This window comes from Drosophila teissieri, chromosome 3R, assembly GCF_016746235.2.
Source record: "Drosophila teissieri strain GT53w chromosome 3R, Prin_Dtei_1.1, whole genome shotgun sequence".
NCBI lineage: Eukaryota > Metazoa > Arthropoda > Insecta > Diptera > Drosophilidae > Drosophila > Drosophila teissieri.
The window spans coordinates 11,466,836-11,489,307 of NC_053032.1; the positions used below are offsets into that span (position 1 = coordinate 11,466,836).

The following is a 22,472-nucleotide window of genomic DNA, read 5'->3' on the forward strand; positions in this document are numbered from 1 at the left end:
GCCATATCGGATACTCGGCTTAACCTTACTTTCATTTACAGATTTTGCTCTGTTGCGCAAAAAAAAGACCCACGTTCTAACTCAAGTGTTTATGATGTTCTTAAAGGGCATACTAAGTATCTCTTTTGGATATTTCATTTGAATAATGCTTTAATTAATTGGAAATTATTTTACAAAAGTTTTCTTTCCTAACCGTTCACATCTCGTTTAGTATAGTGCGTTTCTCAAAGGAACCAAGTTAATGATGACATACTAAACTATATTTATGGCCTATCCACTATCGTATCAATGCTATGAATTTCTCAAGCCAACTTCGGATCGTTCAAGTTTGGTGATGGGTGTGCTTTTCAAAATGTATTATATTACTAATCAGTCTTGACAACAAAAATAAATACGACCGGCTACGATGGTAATGCTCTACCAAAAGGGTCATCAACTGAATCTAGTCTTTATTTTAGATATGATATTAGATTCAAGAGCACTCATTGGCTCCGATCCAAATCAGGAGTACATTTATCTACTTACGCAGGGCACAGAAATCAAAACAAGTAAGCGGGTGTATCGGGTGCGGGTGCGAGTGCAGAGGGATGAGGTCAAAAGTCTTGTGCGTGTGAGATATGTATGGGGCGTGGATAGTATTCAATCGTATCATACATTAGATAATGTTCATATTGTCGCTTTGTTACATTACATTTTACATTCATCTTAAACGATAAGCGTTGAGAGACCATAGAAAATACATATGCCAAAGCCTTGCTGGGTGTCTATCCTCTATGCCGACTAGCAGAAGCATAACGTGTTGGCTAGTTAGTGCCATAAAATTGCGATGTACCACTTTACAGTTTAACCTTACAATAAAAACCATAGAATTGCAGCTTAAATTCGTATGCCTTCTGTTCATTCCAATTTTCGCTCGTTTGATAAGAGAAATTGCTTAGGGGAAATACTTTGAGTGCTTGCACATGATCGAGCTATGATATTTTATTCTTTTCGCATTAATATTTGCTTAGGTCTTACAGTTAGCTATCGATATTCATTCATATATGATATGATAAACTTTAGTTTACATTGATTACTTAAACTCGATTAGCTTATTATCTTACACATTGTATACGAGCATAGCATGTATAAATATAAATATATATTAGATTTAGATTTAGCCGTAGACGTAGGTATAGGTGTAGTTTAGATGTAGATATAGTTAAGCTTCAATTCTCAATTCTTTTTAGTGGGTCATCTGGGTGGCAATTAGCGCTACACTCTTGAGTGGATCATCGTCAAGGCAAAGCAAACGAAGAGTAATTTAATTCATTTGGGGTCCGGTAACCAGCTGATCCTTTGGAAGATTAGTGGATTTGGTATGGCTTCTCTGGGGGCCCGGAGCTGTACAAAAACCGAGAGGCTAACTTAGAGCGATATGGGATATAGGGACTTACGGCATTGCAAGTTGGTAAGGCTATGGGTTCAAACACCGATTGCACCACGACATTTAACACTTTATAGTATAGTGTTCCGTGCCGTAAAGCAATCAGACTTTAACCTATGACTTAAGGGGGTAATACATGGTGCGCAATGCTCTTTGCAATAAGCCTAAGTACATAGTATAAATAAACTGGGATCCCTAGCCATCCTAGTGCAGCTGGGCCGTCACATACAGTCCGCAGTCCTGGTCGGAGGCCATCGAGTAGTTGGCGGAGTCGCGATCCTCCGGAATCGTGGGATGCGTCTCGTGCGGCAGCTTCGCGAAGGCGTGGTGACCAGCTCCGTAGCCCAGGTGTCCGTAGGGCGACTCCGCCGCCTTGGTCACGTGCGGCAGGCGGCGCAGAAAGTGCGGATTGGAGTAGCGCACTCCATTTGGCAGCGTGGTGTGCGGCTGTTGACCACTACCATTTCCCAGGGCCACAGAGGCATTGGCGTAGTGCATACTGTTGGGCGTCATGAAGCTGGAGACCTGCGATGGCGGCAGTGACTGCATACCGCCGCCGCCCATGGAACTGGTCATTGCCGAGGTGGAGGCATAGCCATTACCGCTCCCGGCGAGCTGCTGGCTGTGACAGCCCACCGGCAGTGGCATCGTGCTGCAGTGAGCCGTATAGTCGAACTTCTGCTCCGGAACCGAACGCTGTGGCGGCAGTGTGGCACTATTGATGGCCGCCGAAGAGGTGGCGGAGGGATCCGCATTGAAGCTGGACATGCGCATGTTAGTGCAGCGACCGTAGGGCTCTTCCTGAATGGGCGGCTGTGGAGGGCGTGGGGGTGGCTTGCTGTTGGCCCTCGGCCGGATGATGACCTCCAGCTCACGCTCCTCGCCTGAGTGGACGCCACTGGAGGACTCGGAGGGGGCGCGTTCCGGCGGTGAGGTGGTGTTGGTACTTTCGGTGGTGGAGGTGGTGTCGCTGCGCGGTGTCAACGCCTCGTTGGGAACGCCCGAATCGGCGCGACGTAGGCAACGGGGTGTGGAACTGGAGGCAATCTGGGAATGGGGCACAAACATAAAAAGAGAGAGAGAGAGTGGGGAGTCAGTGAAAGTGGTGAAGGAGCTGCTGGGATAATGAAAGATTCTAGGAGACGACAGTAGGGGCTCTGCTTCAGTGTGGCCCCTCCTGCAAGTGAAAACGAAATCAAATCAAATCGGGAAGACACTCTTCATTCCCTTCGCCCCATCCTGCTCCTCCAGGTCATCCATCAAACCGGAGCACTAATTCGGACAGTGTCGCTGCCGCTGTCCCCAGACCAGGTCCCCATGTCTGTGGCCCTGGCACTGATTTATGCTGTCTCATAACAGCAAACATAAATCTCAGGCTGCTGCTCCAGGGGCGTGACATGCTACACGCCCCTACATGACGACGCATCGCCTCCCTGCAGTCCCACATGCAAATCGCCCAAACAAGAGTACAGAAATATCCACTGCACACTATGCTAAAGGGTAAATACTCTAGCTGTGGGTACGCCTTAGAGTCTGGGAATTTGTGGCATTGTCAAGGAGAACTTACTATATGTGCAATGTCTATGAGGGAACCGTAATTGTTGAAGTCAGACAGAAATACGAGTTTTAATAATCATTATGTAAACTATACATCCCAACTGCCAAAATCTTTTAATGTTATACACTTTGAATGTTATAAATGTTGTAATGTTTAAATGTTATGCAATAAGAGGATACTGACCAAAATAGAATCAATATTAAACATTCTCCCCTACCTGAAACCTGATTATTTAAAAAAAACCCTATTTTATTAGGGTATCCACCTGCAGTTCGAAGCCTGACCTATACCCACTTCCTCGACTTACATGCGCTTCGTTGGTGTGAACTGCGACCGTGACCGGAGCCAAGGGGCTGACTAGATGCTGGTGCGGATGGCCCTGCTGCTGGAGAGGATGCTGTGGTGGCTGCTGCTTTTGCTGATGCTGGAGAGGATGCTGCTGTGGATGCTGCAGCGAATGCTGAAGTGGATTGTGGTGGCGCTCGGGCGACAACTGCATCATCTCGGGCATTGCTTGAGGAGCGCGTCCGTAGATGCCGGCAGAGTGGGGCATTACCGCTGGTGGCTGAGGAATGGGAGCTCCCTTCATGGGCAGCGGTGGAGGTGGTGGTGGCGCCTGGGCCTGGTTCGACGGCTGCGGTGGCTCCAGATCCCTGGTGGATGCGTAGGTGATGCTGTCATCGCGCACACAGGCTAGCAACTTGCCCTCCTCGGAGATGTTGTCGTCACTGATGCCACCCAATCCGCTCAGGTTCGCATAGTCGTGGGGATGTCCATGGGCAAAGGAGTGGGCCTGCCGCTGCTGATGTTGCTGCTGATGGTGATGGTTGGCCGGCGGCGGCGGAGGAAGTTCGTCGTACTCGGAAAGGTGGAGCAGACTAACGCCCACCGAGGTGTTGCTCACGCCCCTCTTCATGCTGCCCATGGTGATGCCCACGACGGCCCCGGCAGTGGCTGCTCTTAGTGTCGCGTACTCGCCGTCGTCAACTTCCCCCGCAGCACTGGCAAAACATACCGAGGCTCCACGGCTCGTATGGCTGTAGGAGAATGGGATTCCGGTCAGTGGATGATATACTACCAAATTAAATTGCCGCCTTGTGTTGGTTGCCACCAGGTCTTTCAGGCACCTCAGGGATCAGAACGAACCCAAGGAAGCGAATCATTTTAAAAACTCTGAATTTTAAAGGCCTTGGGTAGTGAAATTAACATTAAATGTAAGAAAATGGTTTAAAAGTATCCTCTTGTCGGCTATAAAAATGTAAAACTTGTTCTTTATAGGCCATAATTATAATAAAACCAATTATGTTCTGTTGCTGCTAAATCACAAAAAAGATTATTAATATTAAGACTGTTTCTAATTCAGATTAGTTAAATGGAAATTTACAAATGAAAAACTTGTTCTTTATAGGCCACAACTATAATAAAACCAATTAAGTTATGTTGCAGCTAAATCAAAAAAAATATTATTAATATTAAGACTGTTACTAATTCAGATTAGTTAAATGGAAATTTCAAAATGAAAAACTTGTTCTTTATAGGCCACAACTATTATAAAACCAATTAAGTTTGGTTGCAGCTAAATCACAAAGAAGATTATTAACATTAAGACTGTTTCTAAATCGGATTATTTAAATGGAAATTTCTTTTTATTTAAGTTGGTAATACAACTTGGTGCTATTCTTCATTACCTATCCAATTACTAAAGCTTGTTCACAGACCTCTAAATCCATTCTCTTCCCTGGAATTCGTTCCAACACTGTCTGTGTTAGTTCAATGGTTTTCCAGTTAGTTAAACAAATTACCAAGGACAACAACAACAACACGGCGACATCGACAACAACAACACATAATCTGCGAATGCTTTGTTTTAGTAGTGGTTAATTGTTAATTGAAATGCAATTCGCCCACACTCAATTAGCTAGAGTTAGTAGTAATTAAGTTCTAGTAAATCAAACAATTAAAAATTAAATAAATAAGAATCGTTTTTAAAAAACAGGCGACAAGCGGAACAAAATAGTTTCTCATTATTATCCTTCATCCTCTATACATACATGTCTCTCTATAGATATATACGAACATATATGGATAAATCGTTTTGCTATGTTTAATTGAAGAATCGTTTTAGTGGACAAACAAATGCTTAAACTAAACGAAAACACAAAAGTGATTATATAAATGGGCGAATGTCAGAAGCACGCACGAATCGAAACTAAAACTGAGAGTACAGTGCTGGTAAATGTGGGGTAAATTAGGTGTGGCAAAACGCAGCACTAATGACTAGTGTTGGGCAATTAGTTTTCAATAATGGCTCTTCCCGAAAATGGGACGTGCAGAGGAAACACACCGATAAAGTACAAAATGAATGAATTAGCAGTCTAGGTAAGAACGAAAAATCACATGAAATTCCTGAAAAATAGTGCTAGGTGGGTGGGTTTTGGGTTTTTTTTTTCTTGGCGGTGCAGTGTGTGTGTGTGTGAAGAAAAATCAAATGAAACTAGTTGCTATGGTTAGAGTTAAGAGAACGGACAAGTACGGAGCTTGGAAACCCGCAATGCTTTTGTTGTTTTGGTTGTTGGTAGCTAAAAAACGATTTTTTACCGCTTGCCATCAGTTTGTTCTTGGTCACCAATTAGTAGGACATCATCAGACGTACTCGTAACTTCGTTGAAGGTGACCTTCAGCTTGGGCGAACTGGGCGTCAGCTTGGGCCAATAGATGTCCTCCTGGGCGGCCAGCCCCATGCCCGTCCCGCCCATGCCCCCATTGATGCCCCCACCCAATCCCAATCCCATTCCCAGTTCCGTGCTGGTGGCCGTGCTCATCATGTCCGGCTTGGAGTCACCACCATTCACCGTGGTGCTGGTCGAGTTGCAGCCACTGCTGCTCGAGTTGCTCCCCGTGCGCTGGCCACTGGACATCAGGAGCGGCTGGGCACTGGACTTCCCCAGCAGTCCGCCGTAAGTGCTGTCCAGCGGAGGCAGCTTAAAGTGCCAGCGCCGCTTGATGGTCAGGCAGAGCCAGATGACAATCCACAGCAGCAGGTGTGTCACTCCGACAAGAGCTGCAAAATCGAAGGGGGAAAGGTGAGATGGTGACGCTGCACAGGTAAAAGCGTAATACGGTTAAGGCGGCGGCAATCGGCCGTATGACAGCTTAATTGGACCGAGTCTGCAGTTCGATTGTCTAGCCCCAAGTGACACTTAATACGGCTCCTTTGTCTCATCGGGTTATCTAACCCCCGATTACCGCTCACCCGACGGCAGAGCCAGAGTCCAAACAAGGCCGCTAATTGGCTTAGACCACAAAACATACCTAAGACCGAGTTCAAGGCGTCCCCGGTACCCGATTACCGGCCATCTAATTATGCAAATCTAACACTTAATCGATTGGGGAATCGGACATGGCAGAGATTTGCTCCCTACCGCTCTATCTAAAACATCATAATCTGAAAACATAGCTATTAACGGTGTTTGGAAATGGAATCATCTTGTTCCACATTTAAGTTTCTTGTTTTTGATAAAAACTTAAGCGTGCAGTTAAATCTATAGTAGTTGTAATTAATTTGGTATTCATCCGGTTGGTTAACTTGCAGAGAAATTTTAAAGGCTATCACTAGTATTATGATGAGTTATTGTAATAAAAGAAATGTAGTCTCCATTTCATTTTAAATAGCCTAATAATATTTATCTCTGCGTAGTTTTCTCATTTCTAGCAATGTATGTTTTAAATTTTAATTACGATTTAGTACCAATTTTCTCTAGATCGTTATTTGTAAGAAACCTTATCTACTTTCTACTCACCAGCTAGAAAGGTGGGGCAGTGCAAGTTGTTCTTGTAGGTGGCACTGAGATCATTGAGCAGCGGAGCCTTCACCACCGCCAAGGCGAGGACGAAGCACAAGGAGGCGCAGTGGGCGAAGTAGATCCAGGTTTGGTGGCTCTTTAACGTAATGATGGAGCGATCCCGCATCCGGGTGGCCAGGCGTCCGTGTCCGTACAAGTACATGACCATGGAAGAGGCCAACACCAAAGTGGTAGACAAAAGATACAAGGCCAAAGTGACTACTGCATTCAGGATGAGTCCCGGCTGATGAACCGGCATGGCCTCGGCGTAGATCTGCAGCTTGTACAGATTCGAGATGCCCACATAGCCGAGTATGATGTCCAGGGCGGCCACCACCATCTGGAGGCTGAAAACGCAGGCAAAGGCCTTCGAGGTATTCCAGAAAACTGCCGGATACCGAACGGACCACACCAACAGGGCGCAAAGTAGGTTCACAAACTCGGCACTGGGTGGCTGGGAGAATATGGCCACATCGATGGGTTTATCAATGCCAAAGAAAAGCTGCAACATTCCGGCAAAGCCATCCAGTCGAACGTAATCCTGCCCTGCCTTCGGACTGTTTGGTGCAGAAGGAGGGGCCGGAGTCAGGGCGGGCACCGCCTGAAAATCTCCATCCTCCAGCTCGAAGTCCTCGCTCTCCTCGGGCTCCTCCTCATTCGATTTGGCCACAAATTCACTGGAATTTATATTGGCATCGCCGAGCAGATATTCCGGCTCGATTTCAACTCCGGCCGCCCGTTTGGAAATCCTGCGCTTCTGGTTCTTCGGTTTGATGGCAATGATCTTGGAGTTGGAGGCCGAGACGGGCGTCGAGGGAATCGGTAGCTCCGGCAGGACTTCGGGTCGCACGCGGTGGATGCTGCTGTCGCGCGTGGTGGTCTCCTCCTCCGGAAAGCTCTCGAGGATCGCCTGCTCGTGGGAGGCCACGTGATGGCGACGCGGTGGCTGCTGTTGACGCTGTTTATTGTGATGTTTGTGGTGTTTGCGGGACTTTCCATGATGGTGATGTGCTGGTTGTCTGCTGGTTGTTATCTCCATGGGTTTAATAGTGGTGGTGGTGGTGCTGCTGGTTCCCCTCGTACTAGTTGTTGTGGCTGCAGTGGTCGATGTCGATGTCGTAGTTGTTGTTGTGGTAGATGTTGTGCTGGTTGAGGCGGCCTCTTTGCCCAGAGTTCCCAGCTGTTGCCAATTTTCCACATTCAACTTGTCGGCATCGGAGGTCGCCTTAGCCGTTGTGGTGGTCGTTCCAACTGCGGTTCTTGGCGCCAACTCATCGAAATCTGGCATGATGACGGTTCCCTGCTCGCCGACACCCACACCATCATCTCCATCATCCTCTTCGCCACGAATCGCCTCCTCCAGCTCCTGGCGCTCCTCCTCGTCGATGTCTTGATTAATTAAATCGGGCACTTCAAAGTATTGGCCCTTGCCCGCATCCAGTTTGTTGGTGGTGGTTGTTGTCCTGGTCGTCGCCGTAGTTTTGGCCGCCTTTCTGCCGTTTGCCATCTTATCGGGTCGCAGATCGAACAAATTGTTATTGCCCCCGGCTGGCACTCCACGGATGGCCGTGAACATGGTATCGTTGAAGTAGTCCTCCTCGTCCTGTTCCAAGCTGTTTGCGGTAAAGTTTAGTCTGCCATGCTGCTGGTGCTGCTGCTGGCTCGACTGCTGGCTCGACTGCTGGTGGTGCCTGGGAAAGGGTGTGGCACCCACCACCGACATGGCCATCAAATTGCGTCGATTGATCACAACAAAGTCCAATTCAGTGGCCCAAATTTGCTCTGGAATGGTAGAGAGCGAAAGAGAAAGATTTGAGGGGGTTTGTGGATTGATGGCTGCTCAAGTACATAGAATTAATTGCTTTGAACTCGGTAGGGAAGGCAAGTTGCTTTCGCATCTAATTCGAATACATCACGCAGGATTACATGGTAAGCACCTGTTAAGGACCAACGCACACACACTCCTTGCATAAACATGAGCTTGTGTAATAAGCAGGATGCTTCCTGTCTTCCACTCGAATCCACCCTTCAGCCGTGTGGCAATCGTTAATTAAATGAGGCATCGATACCGATACTTGCAGTGCTTCTATAATCCACGCCCCGTTGATTATTAGACGGGGACAATGGGCTCCGCTTCTTTGCCTGAATCTCAATGAATACCAATCAAGTCAAATCAATGACGACGTGAACTGGAATGTCCAGACAATAGGAAATCTACGCTGTGTTCGCTCTGCTCGAAGGCCAAAAGAGGAAAACAGAAAACTATTTTTCCGGCAGATCCCATTTCCGTTCGATTCCACCCCAAATGGGAAAACAATGCACACAATCCCACCATTAGGCAACATGCCCGGCCAGTTTCGGAGGTCTAATTAGGCGCACACTGGAAACATATGAACATATTTGAACCTCTGACGCCCCTACTTTTTCACCCGATATCCTTAGCTTTCATGCATACTTCCCAACTTTCGAACTGATATCTGCTTTGCAATGGCTTTACTTAATATTCATGTTTATTACGGTCGGGTCCTGGTAATGCGATTTATTGAAGCCAGCCGAGAATTGAAACTTTTCCCAGAGAGCGCCTGGGAGTGGCATGCCACTCTGTTTCTTTATTCCACAGCAGTTAAGGAGTTTTCAAGTGAAGTCTGAGAACCAATTGGGCGAGCAGATAAGCACTGTTCTTTGATTTGGGTTCTCTCCAGTAAACTTTAAAGAGTAGAAACCATTCGAAGCTGTTTAATTATTATTGTTTATTTATTCAATAACTTTGACTTCATTAGGTGTGTTCTCCGCCACGACTTTTTGTGAAAACTTTGATAATTAAGACAAGTTTGGCATGTTTTGGCCTTAATATATTGGGATTATATATATTTTACAGTTAAGGGGGTAATTTATTTTAAACTTTACAGCTAAAAACATGACATTAAGGAAATCAACAATCAATTAACCAACTTCTTGAAAGGCAATCGATCAAGAAATAATCCAGACACTTCTATTGACAGCGCAATCCCTTTGGGGTCAAAACAGGTAACTTTCCTGCCCAAACAAATGTAAGCCCCCCATTTTTCGGCAAACCGCAATACTTTCCCACCACTACCACCAGACCCTAATCCCAATTAAATCCGCCCCGGAGTCACAAATTTGTTTGTCTTAGCCCAGTTAAGTCGGCGCTGAGCTTTGCAAAGATTCCAGAAAGCTTTCTAATTAGTTTGCTTTATGATGTCGCTCATGGCATATACATAGCACCTATAGAATGCTCCTGTTAATAATGCAGCGCTCAGGAAAGAAATGAAAATTTGCCAAGTTAACACTTTCATAAAATAATTTATTAGTCGAATTGCTTTGAGGACGTTTACCCAGCGGGCGGCGGGAAATAAAAGAAAGCCACTAAAATGGGAATTGCCAAGCAAATATTAAAGACAATGGCCCGAAACGAAGGCGAAGGACGAAGCCAGCAAGGATGGGCGAAACCAACTCGAAAGCCAAGAAACACGAACCGATGTGGAATTACAACAATGGCTGCCATAATAATATGTCCCTTCTGCCGTTGTCTTTGTTGTAATGGCCAAAGACGATGCTGGCGAAGCGGCAAGTGGCTCGTAAAACCGACAACGCCGAAAATCTGAAGATTAACCCGGGCTTTCAACCTCCACATGGCATCCTAGCCACCTAGCCACCCAACCACCCCACCACCCATCCTCCCTCTTGATTATGCCAATGACAATAACACCAATGAGAAAAAAACCGGAACGAGCGACCAAAGGGACGGTGTGCGGAGATGCCGGAGCTCTGGGGATAAGAGTAATGAAAATGCGCAAATCCAACTCCGGCCACGGCGACCAGAGGCGGAGACAGAGGCGGAGGAGGCGACTTCCAGCTGCGGTAATAGTTGCGATAAGACGGGCCCCCCATTTTCCCAGAGTCCCCACCAACCCCAACCTGCAGCCCAAGCTCGCGCTCGTTAAGTCTTTAGCATGAATAATGATAAGTTCTCCGCTGCAAGAAGCTAAGCCCATGTACAGTGGTGGTTTGAAAGCTAGTGACACTGCCATCCATAATCTTAGATTCACTTGCAAATTGAAATTTCCAAAAATTAAAGCCACACAATCAAAACTATACCATATTTTGTAAAAACTAAGATATTTGATTATATTTTCTCGTCCACTTATATATAGTTTAATAAAAAGTTCATATGCCGACTACCGCCGCTGTGCGTAGAACTCACACCCAACGGACAGTCCGGGCCCAATGTCTTGAGCCACTTGCGAAGCACCAGTGGAGAAGGCCACCCACTGCCACCCACCCATCCTGCCACCAGGAACAGCCTGGTAATCTGAGCCTCGCTGTTTAGCAGCCTTTTATGCGCTCAATATGGCACCGGACTAGGCTCCACTGCTTTTCGTCCGCTTTTCCCGCCTACCGCCAACCGTTCTCATCAGAATTTTCATTTGTTTTTCGCCAGAGATGTCTGCATTAATTATTTATGAGTGCAGGATGGCGTATAAGAGATTTCGCCATAAAATTGTTCTTGGTAGTGATTTTGGTGTCATCTATTAATGAAATTAATTAACGAATTGCGGCCACTTCCTTTCCGTCTCTCTTTCCCTAAACATCGTCCTTTTTTTCAGTGTTCTTTTCTGATGGCGACAACAGCTGCAGGCCGTCGGAAACTTTTTATTATAATATTTTAATAAGTCTTCTTTTACTTTGTGATGTAAATGAGGCAGTTTGATGGGTCAGTGGGTAAGTGAAGAAATGAAAATATAAAAATCTTGGAAAAATCATTTGCTTGGTTTGAGACTTAAGTTGTATTAAATAGAACTGTTATTTCATAACCGAATAAAAACATTTAAAAATGGAAGGAAATTTATGACTGAATTATCTTTCCATTTTAGCTCAATCCTCTTTTTATATCATCTTTACCACACTAGTTTTAAAAGTTCTTCATTAGTCCATAATTAACGGCTTCCAAGACACACCGCGTATACGGCATATCTTAAAAGTCGTTAAAGCTTGAGCAGAATTTTATGAAATGCATTTGTGGCCACATTTACCACTCCTTTTGATGGCTTTCAACCCTGCAGCTTTTTATGCGAGTTGGTCGAAAGTTTTAAAAGCATTTTTTATGATTTGTTTCGCCTAATTGCGCCATCTTGCTTTGGTCCCGATATTATGCAGATCCCCTCCCACCTTTTGGATTCCACCAGCCAATCACGGGGCGTCAATCAAATTGGAGAAAATTTCTAATTGCCGGCTAAAAATCATAATTCCCAACTTACTAGCATAAGCGCATCACCAACCGGGCCGACAGGCCAATCTTGGCCAGCTTAAGTCTTTAGGGATGTCAAACGCGTTGACAAATTGCAAGGGACAAAAGGCAAGGAAAGAGGAGAAGAAAAAAAGTCTTAGAAATGGGGGGAAAATGGAGAAAAACCAGCAAGCCAGTCAGTCGAGCGTAAAAATGGCGAAAACGGAGTTGCGAGACAAGGCATTGCACTTAGCTTGACCAGCTGGCCCCTTGACCCCGGGCCATTCCACCCATAAACTCCATTTCTACCACCCCTTTTGGCGAAGTGCAACTTTAGCTTTGACTGCACATTTTATTTGCGCCGATGATTTTCTAATTTAGGAGAGGGGTGCGGGTGGAAAAACAATTTCCCGCCCAGCATGGATTGCACATCGACCGCCGATAGAATGTCTGTCAGCGACAAGAGATCGACTTTGTGGCACTGGACCAGCAAAAACAGGGTAAAAAAAAACTCAAACAGAAGCATCACAAACAACAAAAACGACAACGAAATTAATTGAAAAATCACACAGGGATGGCGGGAGGGGATCCTGCATCCAAGTCACTCAGTTAGTCAGTCAGCGAGGATTTAAACCCATCTCGTCATGGTTTTTATGATGCCAATCCAACCCAATGCCCCGCTGTCGGTGCCACATTTTTAATTTAGTCCGCGTGGCAACGATGGAGCGACGGACCGATGGACCGATGGACTGATGGACCGATGGTCGATGCCATTGTCTTTTCGTCCTGCCCGCCTGTCCAGCGATTCACTTCTGTACTCCGTTTCCCACTGGTTCAATAAACCGGCCAACCACTCCCGACCAACTGCTGGCCGGGGACTTTGGCTCGGGCTCGGGCTCGGCCATCCACTTTAAATGTAGTAAATTTTGATTTGACTGCCGATGCTGTAGCTACAGCTACATCTACAGCTATAGCCTTCCATCATTGTTTCGCCCATCGCGATTTTTTCCCTTTTGCAATCCCAGCTGCCATTCGTGGCCATTTAGCGAAAGTTTTTGATGGAAAATGGTATGTGTACTTTGGCAAGCGGCTTAGCAACTTTAAATGCTGAACAAACCTTTCAATATTAAGCAGCTAATTGTAATGGAGGTTCATAAAGATGGTTTTTGGGATTTTACCATACACCACATTATCATGGGAAAGTTAAAGCAAAGATACTGAGATCTTCTGAAGTTGTCTTTTTCTCGGGCTGACTAAATGCAACTTTGGAAATAACAATTTAAATATAAGTAACTTGAAGCTATGTTGTACATTAATGCAGTTTAGTTGCAGTTTATACATATCTCGTTAAGTAGCAAGTGTTTCTTCGCACCTTCCTGCTCCAAGGATATGTACGTTCACCGCCATTATTTTTGCCAGCCTGTCATTAACTGGGGAATTAGTTTACTGGGCTGCCAGGACGGCGGCGGCGACATCATGTGAGACTCGTCGATCCAACTGTACACAGAGGCGCAAGCACACGTGGAGCTCCCAGGATGTGGTGTACAAACAGAGCCCGTCGATGCAACGTGGCCCAGGACTCATTCGACTGGTGTCCTGCTCACAGTTGGCCAACATTTGCACAGTTTTGGGTCGCTTGACTCGTTTCCGCAGCGATGCCGTTGCCATTGCTGCTGCCTTGTTATTAACATGGCTTATTGCAGGCCATAATAACCTCCTTCCCTCCCCTGTCAGCCCGTTGTCCCCCACCTTCTCCTCCTGTCTGTGCATGAGTTTGTGCATGTGTGTGAGTGTGAGTGGTGTTTGCTCCTGCGGTTGTTAGCCTGTGTGCTCGCTCGTTCGTTTGTGTTTTTGTTTGCCGAGCGGTCGGGCTGTATATGTTTGGCCAGCAGATTTCCCCGGCGATTGCCTTTGAAGCGGCTGCTCCAGCAGCTCCTCGGAATTTTTTGTTTTGCTTCCTTCGGATATTCCCCTAAGTTCACTTTGTTAAGCGTCCTTCAGAGCATCCTAAACTTCTTGGTTAAACAGTTTGGTCCTGGCCCACACATATGCCAGCGAATTTAAATTGGCCTGCTCATTTACCGTGCTCTGCGATTTCCCCTCGAGAAGGATGGAAATTGCAGCCAATTTAAGTTCGTTTAAAGAACAATAAATTGAATTAAAAAGCGGAATGGCAAACGCGATTGTGAATTGATTGCATCGACAATGGAAATTATGATTGATAAAAGGCCCACCCACTTCCCATCCACTTGCCAGGAAAAACCGCCTCCACTCATGTTCATTTTAATAGTTGTCATCAGCGACAGCGCCAGTGTCATCACACCATCAATATGACAATGTACAACGTGGCGTATGCTTGACAACAATGAAAGCGGGGATAAATGCAATTCGTGCTCGGCAACATTGTGCATGGGTTATTCTCCTGCCCCATTGTCCCCAGAATTTGCTTTTCCGCGGGAAATGCATAATCAACATGCAATAAAAAAAGCTACAAAAGTAGCTTAAAGGGGTTCGAAATTTTTAGTACCCTATGCAGAGAATGTGTACAGATGGCTACAAGATAATTAGTATTATGAAAGCCATTCAAAGATTGTTTCCAGTAGATAGTTTAGGCTAAAAAGTAACTAGGAACTAGGAAAATGTATCAGAATCAGTAAAGAAATGCTGAGTTGTGAAAAGAAACAATGATAGCGTAATGAGTAACGTGTGGATCGATATTAAAAATACAAACGCAGTTTGATAATTATATTCACAGAGACAGAAATTAACTTTAATTTTTGACTCAGGAAAAGACGCGCACCGGAAATGCACATCTGCAAATAAAGCAACATGGCGAACACTTCCGGCAGCTTCATATTGCTCTGCTGCATACTTATGAGCGCCATCCGTTTCTGATTTCGCCCATTCAACGCGAATCCTGTTGGTTAATTAAACTCACCTTTTGGCAGCAATCCGTTCTCAATGATGCGAGCCTCGAGCAGCAAGCGCGGCAGCAGCAGGCAGAGTGCAATCAGGATGTGGACGAAGGCCGCCGTGGGTCCGCCGTGGGTCCAAAGGGCTCGAAGGGTTCCGCCCCGCGACTCCTCCTCCAGGCCATCGTGCGGCGAGAGGGTGCAGCGCCGCTCCCTGGCACCTGTGGCCAATTTAATTCCGTCGTTTGCCAAGTTGCCAACCTGTCGAGTAGTCCACAAAATGCCGAATTATTAAAATGAAATGCAGTGCATATAATTTGGTTTTCGACAAGCTCATTGGGCTGGAAAAGAGGGCATAGTGTATATAGTTCACATATGCAAACGATCTGCCAGTTGGGTGGATTTAACTAAGCAGAGCCAAGGACTTGGCAATGAATGCTTATTGATTCAACCTCGCTTTCGCTTTTCCCTCTTGGGCGGAAATTGAAAATTTCACTAGACTCACTCCACTTTCTGTGAAATGTGCATGCATACGCAATTTCAATTTCTCTTATTTGAGCTGGAATTATTTAGTGCAACACAAATGCTAGCTACTTACTGAAAGAAATAAGTTACCAATAATTTACAGAAAGCAATGTAAATTCAAAGCAAATATATATCGAAATTCTATGGCACTTCATAAATAAGTGAAATCATTTTGTATTATTTCATTATTAAATTTCGTTAACGTCCATTAAACAAATTTAAACGGACTGACGACTAATAAGTGTTTATCCATTGAATGTGTTTGAAAAATAGTAAGCTTAGGCAAGCTGGTGGTCCTTGTTCTCCATTTATTTTAAGGGGACTAGTTTTCTTAAAAGAAAAAGTATTTCGTGCGAAATACTGACATGGCTATATCCACACGGCTGTTGATATTGATCAAGAATATATATGTTCTATATGGTCGCATATGTATCCACTACTGCGTTAAACGCTTCTGACTAAAATCAGACCTCTGAATGCCCTCTGACCTAAAGAGATTTTTTCTTTGTCACGGGCTTATTAATCAATGCACTGATATTTTACACAGTCGCTTATTTATTACCGTGATTCACAACCTATAATCAACACCCAGCACGACAATCAATTAGTATTTTATTAAAACAATATTATTAATTTCATGAAAGTAATGCGATATGTGTATGATTTGAATTTAATTTCAGGCTGCCCAAAGTTACACATTCAACTTAATTTATGCAAATTATTCGGTATGGGATATCAAATTTTCTCAAACCAAGTGGCATCAACTATACTCACTGAATAAATTACTCGACTGTGAATCTATCAAACGGGATGGCATTTCGCATTTCATAATTGCCTGCAACAGGCGACTGGCCAAAGGGGACGATATCCTTGGTTGACCGCACACCAGTCCAACTGCATGTCGGACAATTTGGTGTACACGTCCTTTGGGCCCGGGGCCATTATTAAAAAATCTATCCACAAATAAAAACGTACAGAAAGTGTACATGTGTAGAGCAGAAACAAAAATGCGCACAAAAAGTGCTTTTGTGTTTGGGTTTTTAATGCATTTTTTATGCGCTCAAAATGCGAACACATCGCGATTTGAGCGACAGAGTGAAGCAAACCAAGGCATTGCGCATACGACGCGTTGGCGCATAAACAAGAGCAACAAATAAAGGAAACGTTGCACGTGACAAATGGCGAAATGAAATATTTATATACGCGCACCCATGCAATATACATGCATCTATTATTTTTCCCACATAAAGTATATATTCCCACGCTCCCTCTACATTTATTTCCACGAACCAGAAAAACGAAATAAACGAGCATTAAAATCACGTGCTCACATTTATATGTACATATAAATAAAGGCGAGCTTTCGGGCTTTTAAATTAAAAACAAGCAGACATCAGAATGATGAAGGAGCAGGAGCAGGATCTGAATCAGGATCTGAGCCAACAGCACCATGAGCGCCATGAGCAGCAAATGGAAACCGACTCGTTCACTTTGTTTTCCTGCGTTTCGGCGTCGGTTTCGGTTTTGTCTCGTTTGGTTTGGTTTGCTTCCAAAGAGCAACAATGATTGCAATTTGCAAAAAGCGAAGTGCATTGCAAGTGCTGGCGGGCTTGGGGAATTGCTGAGTGCCAGGCGGATAATACATTTAAATGTGCCAACATTTCGCGGCTCCTTCGCCGCAGGCAAATCATCTCTAAATCATGTCACTGCGATTACGCCTTCATTAACGTCTTAGATGTGGAAAAAGCACAAAGATGCTTTGAGTATCCTGGCGGGGATTAATTAGAAATCCACGTGCAAAGGGAAACAATTCAAGCACATGTTTAATTTAAGGTTTTAATTGTACGGAACGTGCATAACTTCGACTTTATAGAGCATTGTATTGCACTAGTGCTGCTTCCTTTAATGATACTAATAAACAAGTGTCACAAGCTCAGTATATTATTAGTTCTTCCGGCATTGGCCAGCCATTTCGTTATGACACTTGCCACATATGGAGTGCCGTCTATTCCGCCACTCAGAGGTTTCATTCATTCGTTTAATTTCGAATGCTGTGCAAATATGAAAGTCGCAAAGTTTTTGCATCTCGTTGTTATGGCTGTGACAGTTTGCCAGCAGCTCCTGCTCTTTTGCCCGCTTTACCCAATTGGCCCGGCTTTCCACCGCTTTTACCACTTTCCAATTGCCCCAAGTCTTATCGCTCGACACATACTCGTACTCGTACCCGTAGGAGTTGAACGTAATTGTGACTGGTCCGTTGGTCTGTTGGTCTGTTGGTCTGATGGCAAAAAACTAAGCAAAACTATGAACTTCTGGCTCTGTTCCTGTCGCCCGTCCTGATTTCGGGACTGTGAGTCCTGGTTCCTGCCAGGGTCCTGATAGCCACGCCTCAATGGTCAATGTTGGGATTTTAGTTTGCAACCAATTTCTGTTCGTTGTCGTTTGTTGTTGCCTTTTATTAAACGTTCGGCGACGTGTGATGAAGCCCCTTTCCCCTTCCCCTTTCCCCTTTCCCCACGGCTGTCTGTGTTCTTCCCCTCCCTTTGTCATTCAGCTCGTTGGCGGTTTTTGGTTTTCGGTGGGTTGCCCCTCCGCCTTTCCCTATTTCCCACCCACTTTTCACCCATTTTACTTGCTTTTCATCGCCCGCTGTCTGGCCGCTGACTGATAGGCAGCTTTTACCAGGCTGCGTTTTTTGGCGGCTCCTGATGATGTTGGTGGTGTTTTTGTTGTTGGTGCTGTTCTGCCGCTTTTGTGGTTGTCTGGCCGGCGGTGAAAAGGAATATTTGCATACAATTTGTATACTCTTTTATGGCGAGGAAAGTCGCACACAGTGATTTTTGCGACAGGGCCATGAATATTAATACCGAAATCAATGGGAAATTGAATAGCTTTGAGCCGGATTTTCTTTCTTTGTCAATTTAAATAAATAAATATTTGAGTCACCCAACAATGTGGGTATTTAGAATATTAAAGGGAAACATAATTTGAAAGTTAATTAATTTTATTCAGAGTTTTAGGGGGTTTCTGTACCAACTTCCAATGACGGATATTTAAGGTCATAAATCTAATTTACAGCCGATGTTAATACCGACAAACTTTACAAAATATGTAATAAAGTAAAATACTGACCATTTCCAACATTCATCTATTTACCCAAAGCGTTAATCGGATGTACTTCCTGCTCCAAGGAAGTATAATCACCCCTTTCTGGCCTCTCAGTTCCATACATAATGAAATCGTGTATTTGGGGACTCAAAGGGGTGTGCAGCTGGCAGAGTCTGTGACAGGATCTACGGTCAGTCTGCTGTCACAGCCAATGGACAGTCTGTGGCGGACTATAGACTCCAGTCCACTTCACTCCCAATTTCCCCACTCCATATTCCTGCAGCTTCTTTCCATTTCGCTTGTTTTAAAAACAAGCCAATTATTTGTGAAAACTTTCAGTTTGAGTGGGTGCAAGGGGTACTGATATGGGGACGAGGACCTGGAATGACAGGAGCTCCAACGCCAAGACTCGCATCACCACACCAAGCGAAATTATACTTGGGAAAATGCTACTCAAGTAAATAACTAATATAGTACTATTATATGAATAAATCCCTATTAGTTTCTGTCCAAGTAGAGTATTTCCGTCAGGAAATTCAGTTCAAATCAACGTACGCTTATAAGCGTGGAAAATGTCGGTACTTTATCTGATTTCTAGTGTAAAAAAGAAAGGTTTCGATGAAGACAAACTGCTTTTCCGATACAGACACCATTTTCTTTCCGTGTCTCCCCTCATATCTGTCTTTCATTTTAAGTGGCTTTTATCGGAAACAAGTAAAAGGAGTGAATGGTGGTGGAGTGAATGCCGTTTGTCGGTGATTGTATTTTCCTATCGAGCTTGTACCATCATCGTCTGCCCGCACACTTAATAAATATGAGATAAATAAAACACTAACTAAAGTATGAAAACTATATGTGCAGCTCGGCTAGAGGGAAATAGAAAGGGAAAACCATAATTGCATTTATTATGCTGATAAAAGCAGAGACACTGGGAAAGGGGTGAAAGGACCTCGCACACAGAGGACCCACACACACCAATAGAATGTTTGTTTGGAATGTGTGCGTTCGTGCTGTGTTGTCAGCCATTTTGCGGATCCACTGAAAAGGACCCGCAACGTATGCTCCTCCTGGTCTGCCGCTGCTGCTGTTGCTGTTTTTGTTTGCAAATAAATTTAATAACGTGAATAATGCCACTAAAAATAATTCACAAAAACCCAAAGAGCAGCAGCGCACAGGCATACGGAGCCACTGCAGCGGCGGAGACTACAAAAAATTTAATTATTGAGTGCAACCGAGTACACACAATGGCAGAAAGAGGACACTTCCATACACAGTTAATTATCGCAGGAGCATGCTCCCGATTAAAAACCCATTGGAACAATGCCATCACCACCACCACCAGCACCTCACAAGCCAACCACTCACCTTAAATACAGCCGAGGTAAAAAAGACCGGCAGCAGGATGAACACCACTCCAGAAAGCACAATCTGCAGATTCAGCTCGGCCACAGGTTCGATTTTCCAGGGTATCAGAGAGCATCCTGCAAACGAATATGTATAATATAGAATCTTTAAATAATATTTTCATTGGGGTGTTTTAAACATATGCGATTCATGTGGTAATTCTATAGTTTATTTTGCGAAAAGAAAATTGTGTGCGCAGCACATTCGTCGTCAGCAAATGGAATATTTAAGTAATAAAAAGAAACCAAGCAAACGCAAATAAAACAATGTACACATCTAGAAGTTTATAAAAATGGATTAACATATTTAAGTATACATGACTAATCATTTTCAATTCAAGTCAAACAGAATGAGCAGTACTTTGAAAAAGCTTAGAAATTCTTATTCCTTCTGTTGGCTTTCAGCTTGCGGTAAAATTGTATAATTGTGTAATTTATCCAGGAAGCCGATGTGGCTTCAACTTACCCAAGAACCTGTAGGCTCCGTGCATGGCCAAGTATCCCTGGAACAGGGTGAGTAGCACTCCGTACCAGATCGACCACAGCGAGTTGAGGTGCAGATAGCTGCCGGAATCGTGGCCGGAGTGCTGGAGGCTGGTGTAGCGGCTCTGGTGGCGCTTCGACTTGATGTACTTGGCCTGGAGCTGCTGCTGCTGCTGGGTGAGGCTGCTGCTTGCCGTGGTGGCACTCGTCATCACGGAGTTGCAGAGGCTGGAGTTGAGGCTGCCGCCTCCGGAGGAGGCTCCTGCCCCAGATCCCTGGTGCTTGCCACCCATCTTCGTTGGGGAACTGGGCTTTGTTTGGCTTTCGACGCTGCGATGGCTTTTGTCGTTGCTAGTCGGGTTTTTATTGCTCTGCGCGACAGCGACAGCGAATAATGTTGACAATCAATTTCTGTCTATCGCTCCGCACTATTTATATTGATTTTGTATTGATTCTGAACACTGATTTTCTATTTACTCAAGTGCTGCTGTTGCTGCTGCTGATGACGATGATCGTGATGATGAGGCTGCTCATTGTTTTTCCCATTTCCCATTCCAGTGGGTAATATTTGTCCGCTGATATGGCTCATTATAGCGTCCGACGATTCTATTTGCCGGCGCATATTTGTGGAAATTCGTGTCGATTTCCCACACTTTGATTGACACTGATTTGTCGTGACTGCAATGACAGGGAGGAAAATAAATGTGCATTTTAGTTGTGGCGAGAGTAAATACAATACATTTTCGGCGAAAACAGGCAACTTCGAAATTTTAATGATTACGCACACTTTGGAAGCACACAAGAGCATTTATTTATTTATAACATATAAATTATTATCACCTATAAACTATCTGATACCCGTTACGCAGCACACGAGCTCCACCTAGCGGGAGTCACTTTCAACAGTATTTGAATTATAAAATACAACAAAAAACCTAAATAGTCTCATGTTCAGTCTAATCGGTGTAGTGTATGAGTTTAATCAAATAGTCAAATCATCAAAATAATTCCCGAACATCCGCCACCTGCTGTTTTATTGTAATTAAACCTTTTTAATCAACCATTCGATTATGTAATTAGGCAAGCAATTATCAATCAGCGGAGCTCTTTAAATATTCATGACATTTTTAAACCCCACTTAAACCATAAATAATTAATTGTCGTGCGCAAATCCGAGCCGTATTTTAATTAGTCACCTACGAGGATGGCATCGCTGTTGCTACACGACACATGGCCAAATTGACGCGTTCAAATTGGCAACAATTTAAATAAGATTACAACTCCCAAAAAGGGAATAAAGGGGTGGTTAAACTATAAATCAATCCGCTGGGGGAAATGGAGGAGAAATTGCCGACCGTACGGTGTCTGCAAACCAATTTGGCACATGAGAGTTTCAGTTCCTGCTGCTTTTCGGAGTGGTGCTGTGGATATTGCTGTTGATGTTGGGTGTTGCATGCAGCATGTAGCATGTAGCATGTTGCTGGCGCTGTTGGCTGTCGCATAATTAAGCCAAGCCTCGTTGCCAGACAGACAAATGCGTCGGAAGGACTACAGTTGGGGGATTGGGGATGGCGAGACAGAGGCAGAACCTCCAGGGAGGAGCCTCCTTTGTCTGGGCCCTTGTTAAATGCGTCGCGACTCGTATTCTGCCACATCGGAAGCAGCATAATTATAGGCCAACGGAACACTAAGCCAAAATCAAGTAATTTGCGAAAAAAGCTATATATAGCTATATTAAATATGTAGGAATTCAAGATATCTAATTGCATGGTACAAATGATAGTAGGCATCAAGTTAAGATATTGTGGTTAGTGGTTTTATTAATGTAAAGATACTTTACGGTCTTAGGTGACAAGGCTTCAATTCAGTCTAATTGTTCTCTTCAAACTGCTGCCTCGAAACGTAATGCATTATATTATCAGTACCATTTTTCTCACTGCACTTACTGCAGTTTACTAACTGTAAGT

At 44.5% G+C, this 22,472-nt stretch overlaps 1 protein-coding gene across 3 annotated transcripts in view; it reads right to left on the reverse strand.

Annotated features, from left to right (window-relative positions):
• LOC122620608 (protein tincar) overlaps positions 1 to 22,472 on the reverse strand; it is a 61,363-nt gene continuing 38,891 nt past the window's right edge. For 2 of the 3 annotated variants that reach the window (XM_043798163.1, XM_043798164.1), the window contains exons 4-10: positions 20,489 to 21,183; positions 19,985 to 20,100; positions 15,013 to 15,247; positions 6,785 to 8,608; positions 5,583 to 6,045; positions 3,292 to 4,021; positions 1 to 2,473 (exon numbers count right to left, since the gene is read on the reverse strand). In XM_043798163.1, the coding sequence (XP_043654098.1) occupies positions 1,631 to 2,473; positions 3,292 to 4,021; positions 5,583 to 6,045; positions 6,785 to 8,608; positions 15,013 to 15,247; positions 19,985 to 20,100; positions 20,489 to 20,798 (4,521 nt within the window). In that variant the 5' untranslated portion in view covers positions 20,799 to 21,183 and the 3' untranslated portion in view covers positions 1 to 1,630. Of the gene's footprint in view, positions 2,474 to 3,291; positions 4,022 to 5,582; positions 6,046 to 6,784; positions 8,609 to 15,012; positions 15,248 to 19,984; positions 20,101 to 20,488; positions 21,184 to 22,472 lie in introns of those variants that run through there. The other variant, XM_043798165.1, reaches the window with a different exon arrangement.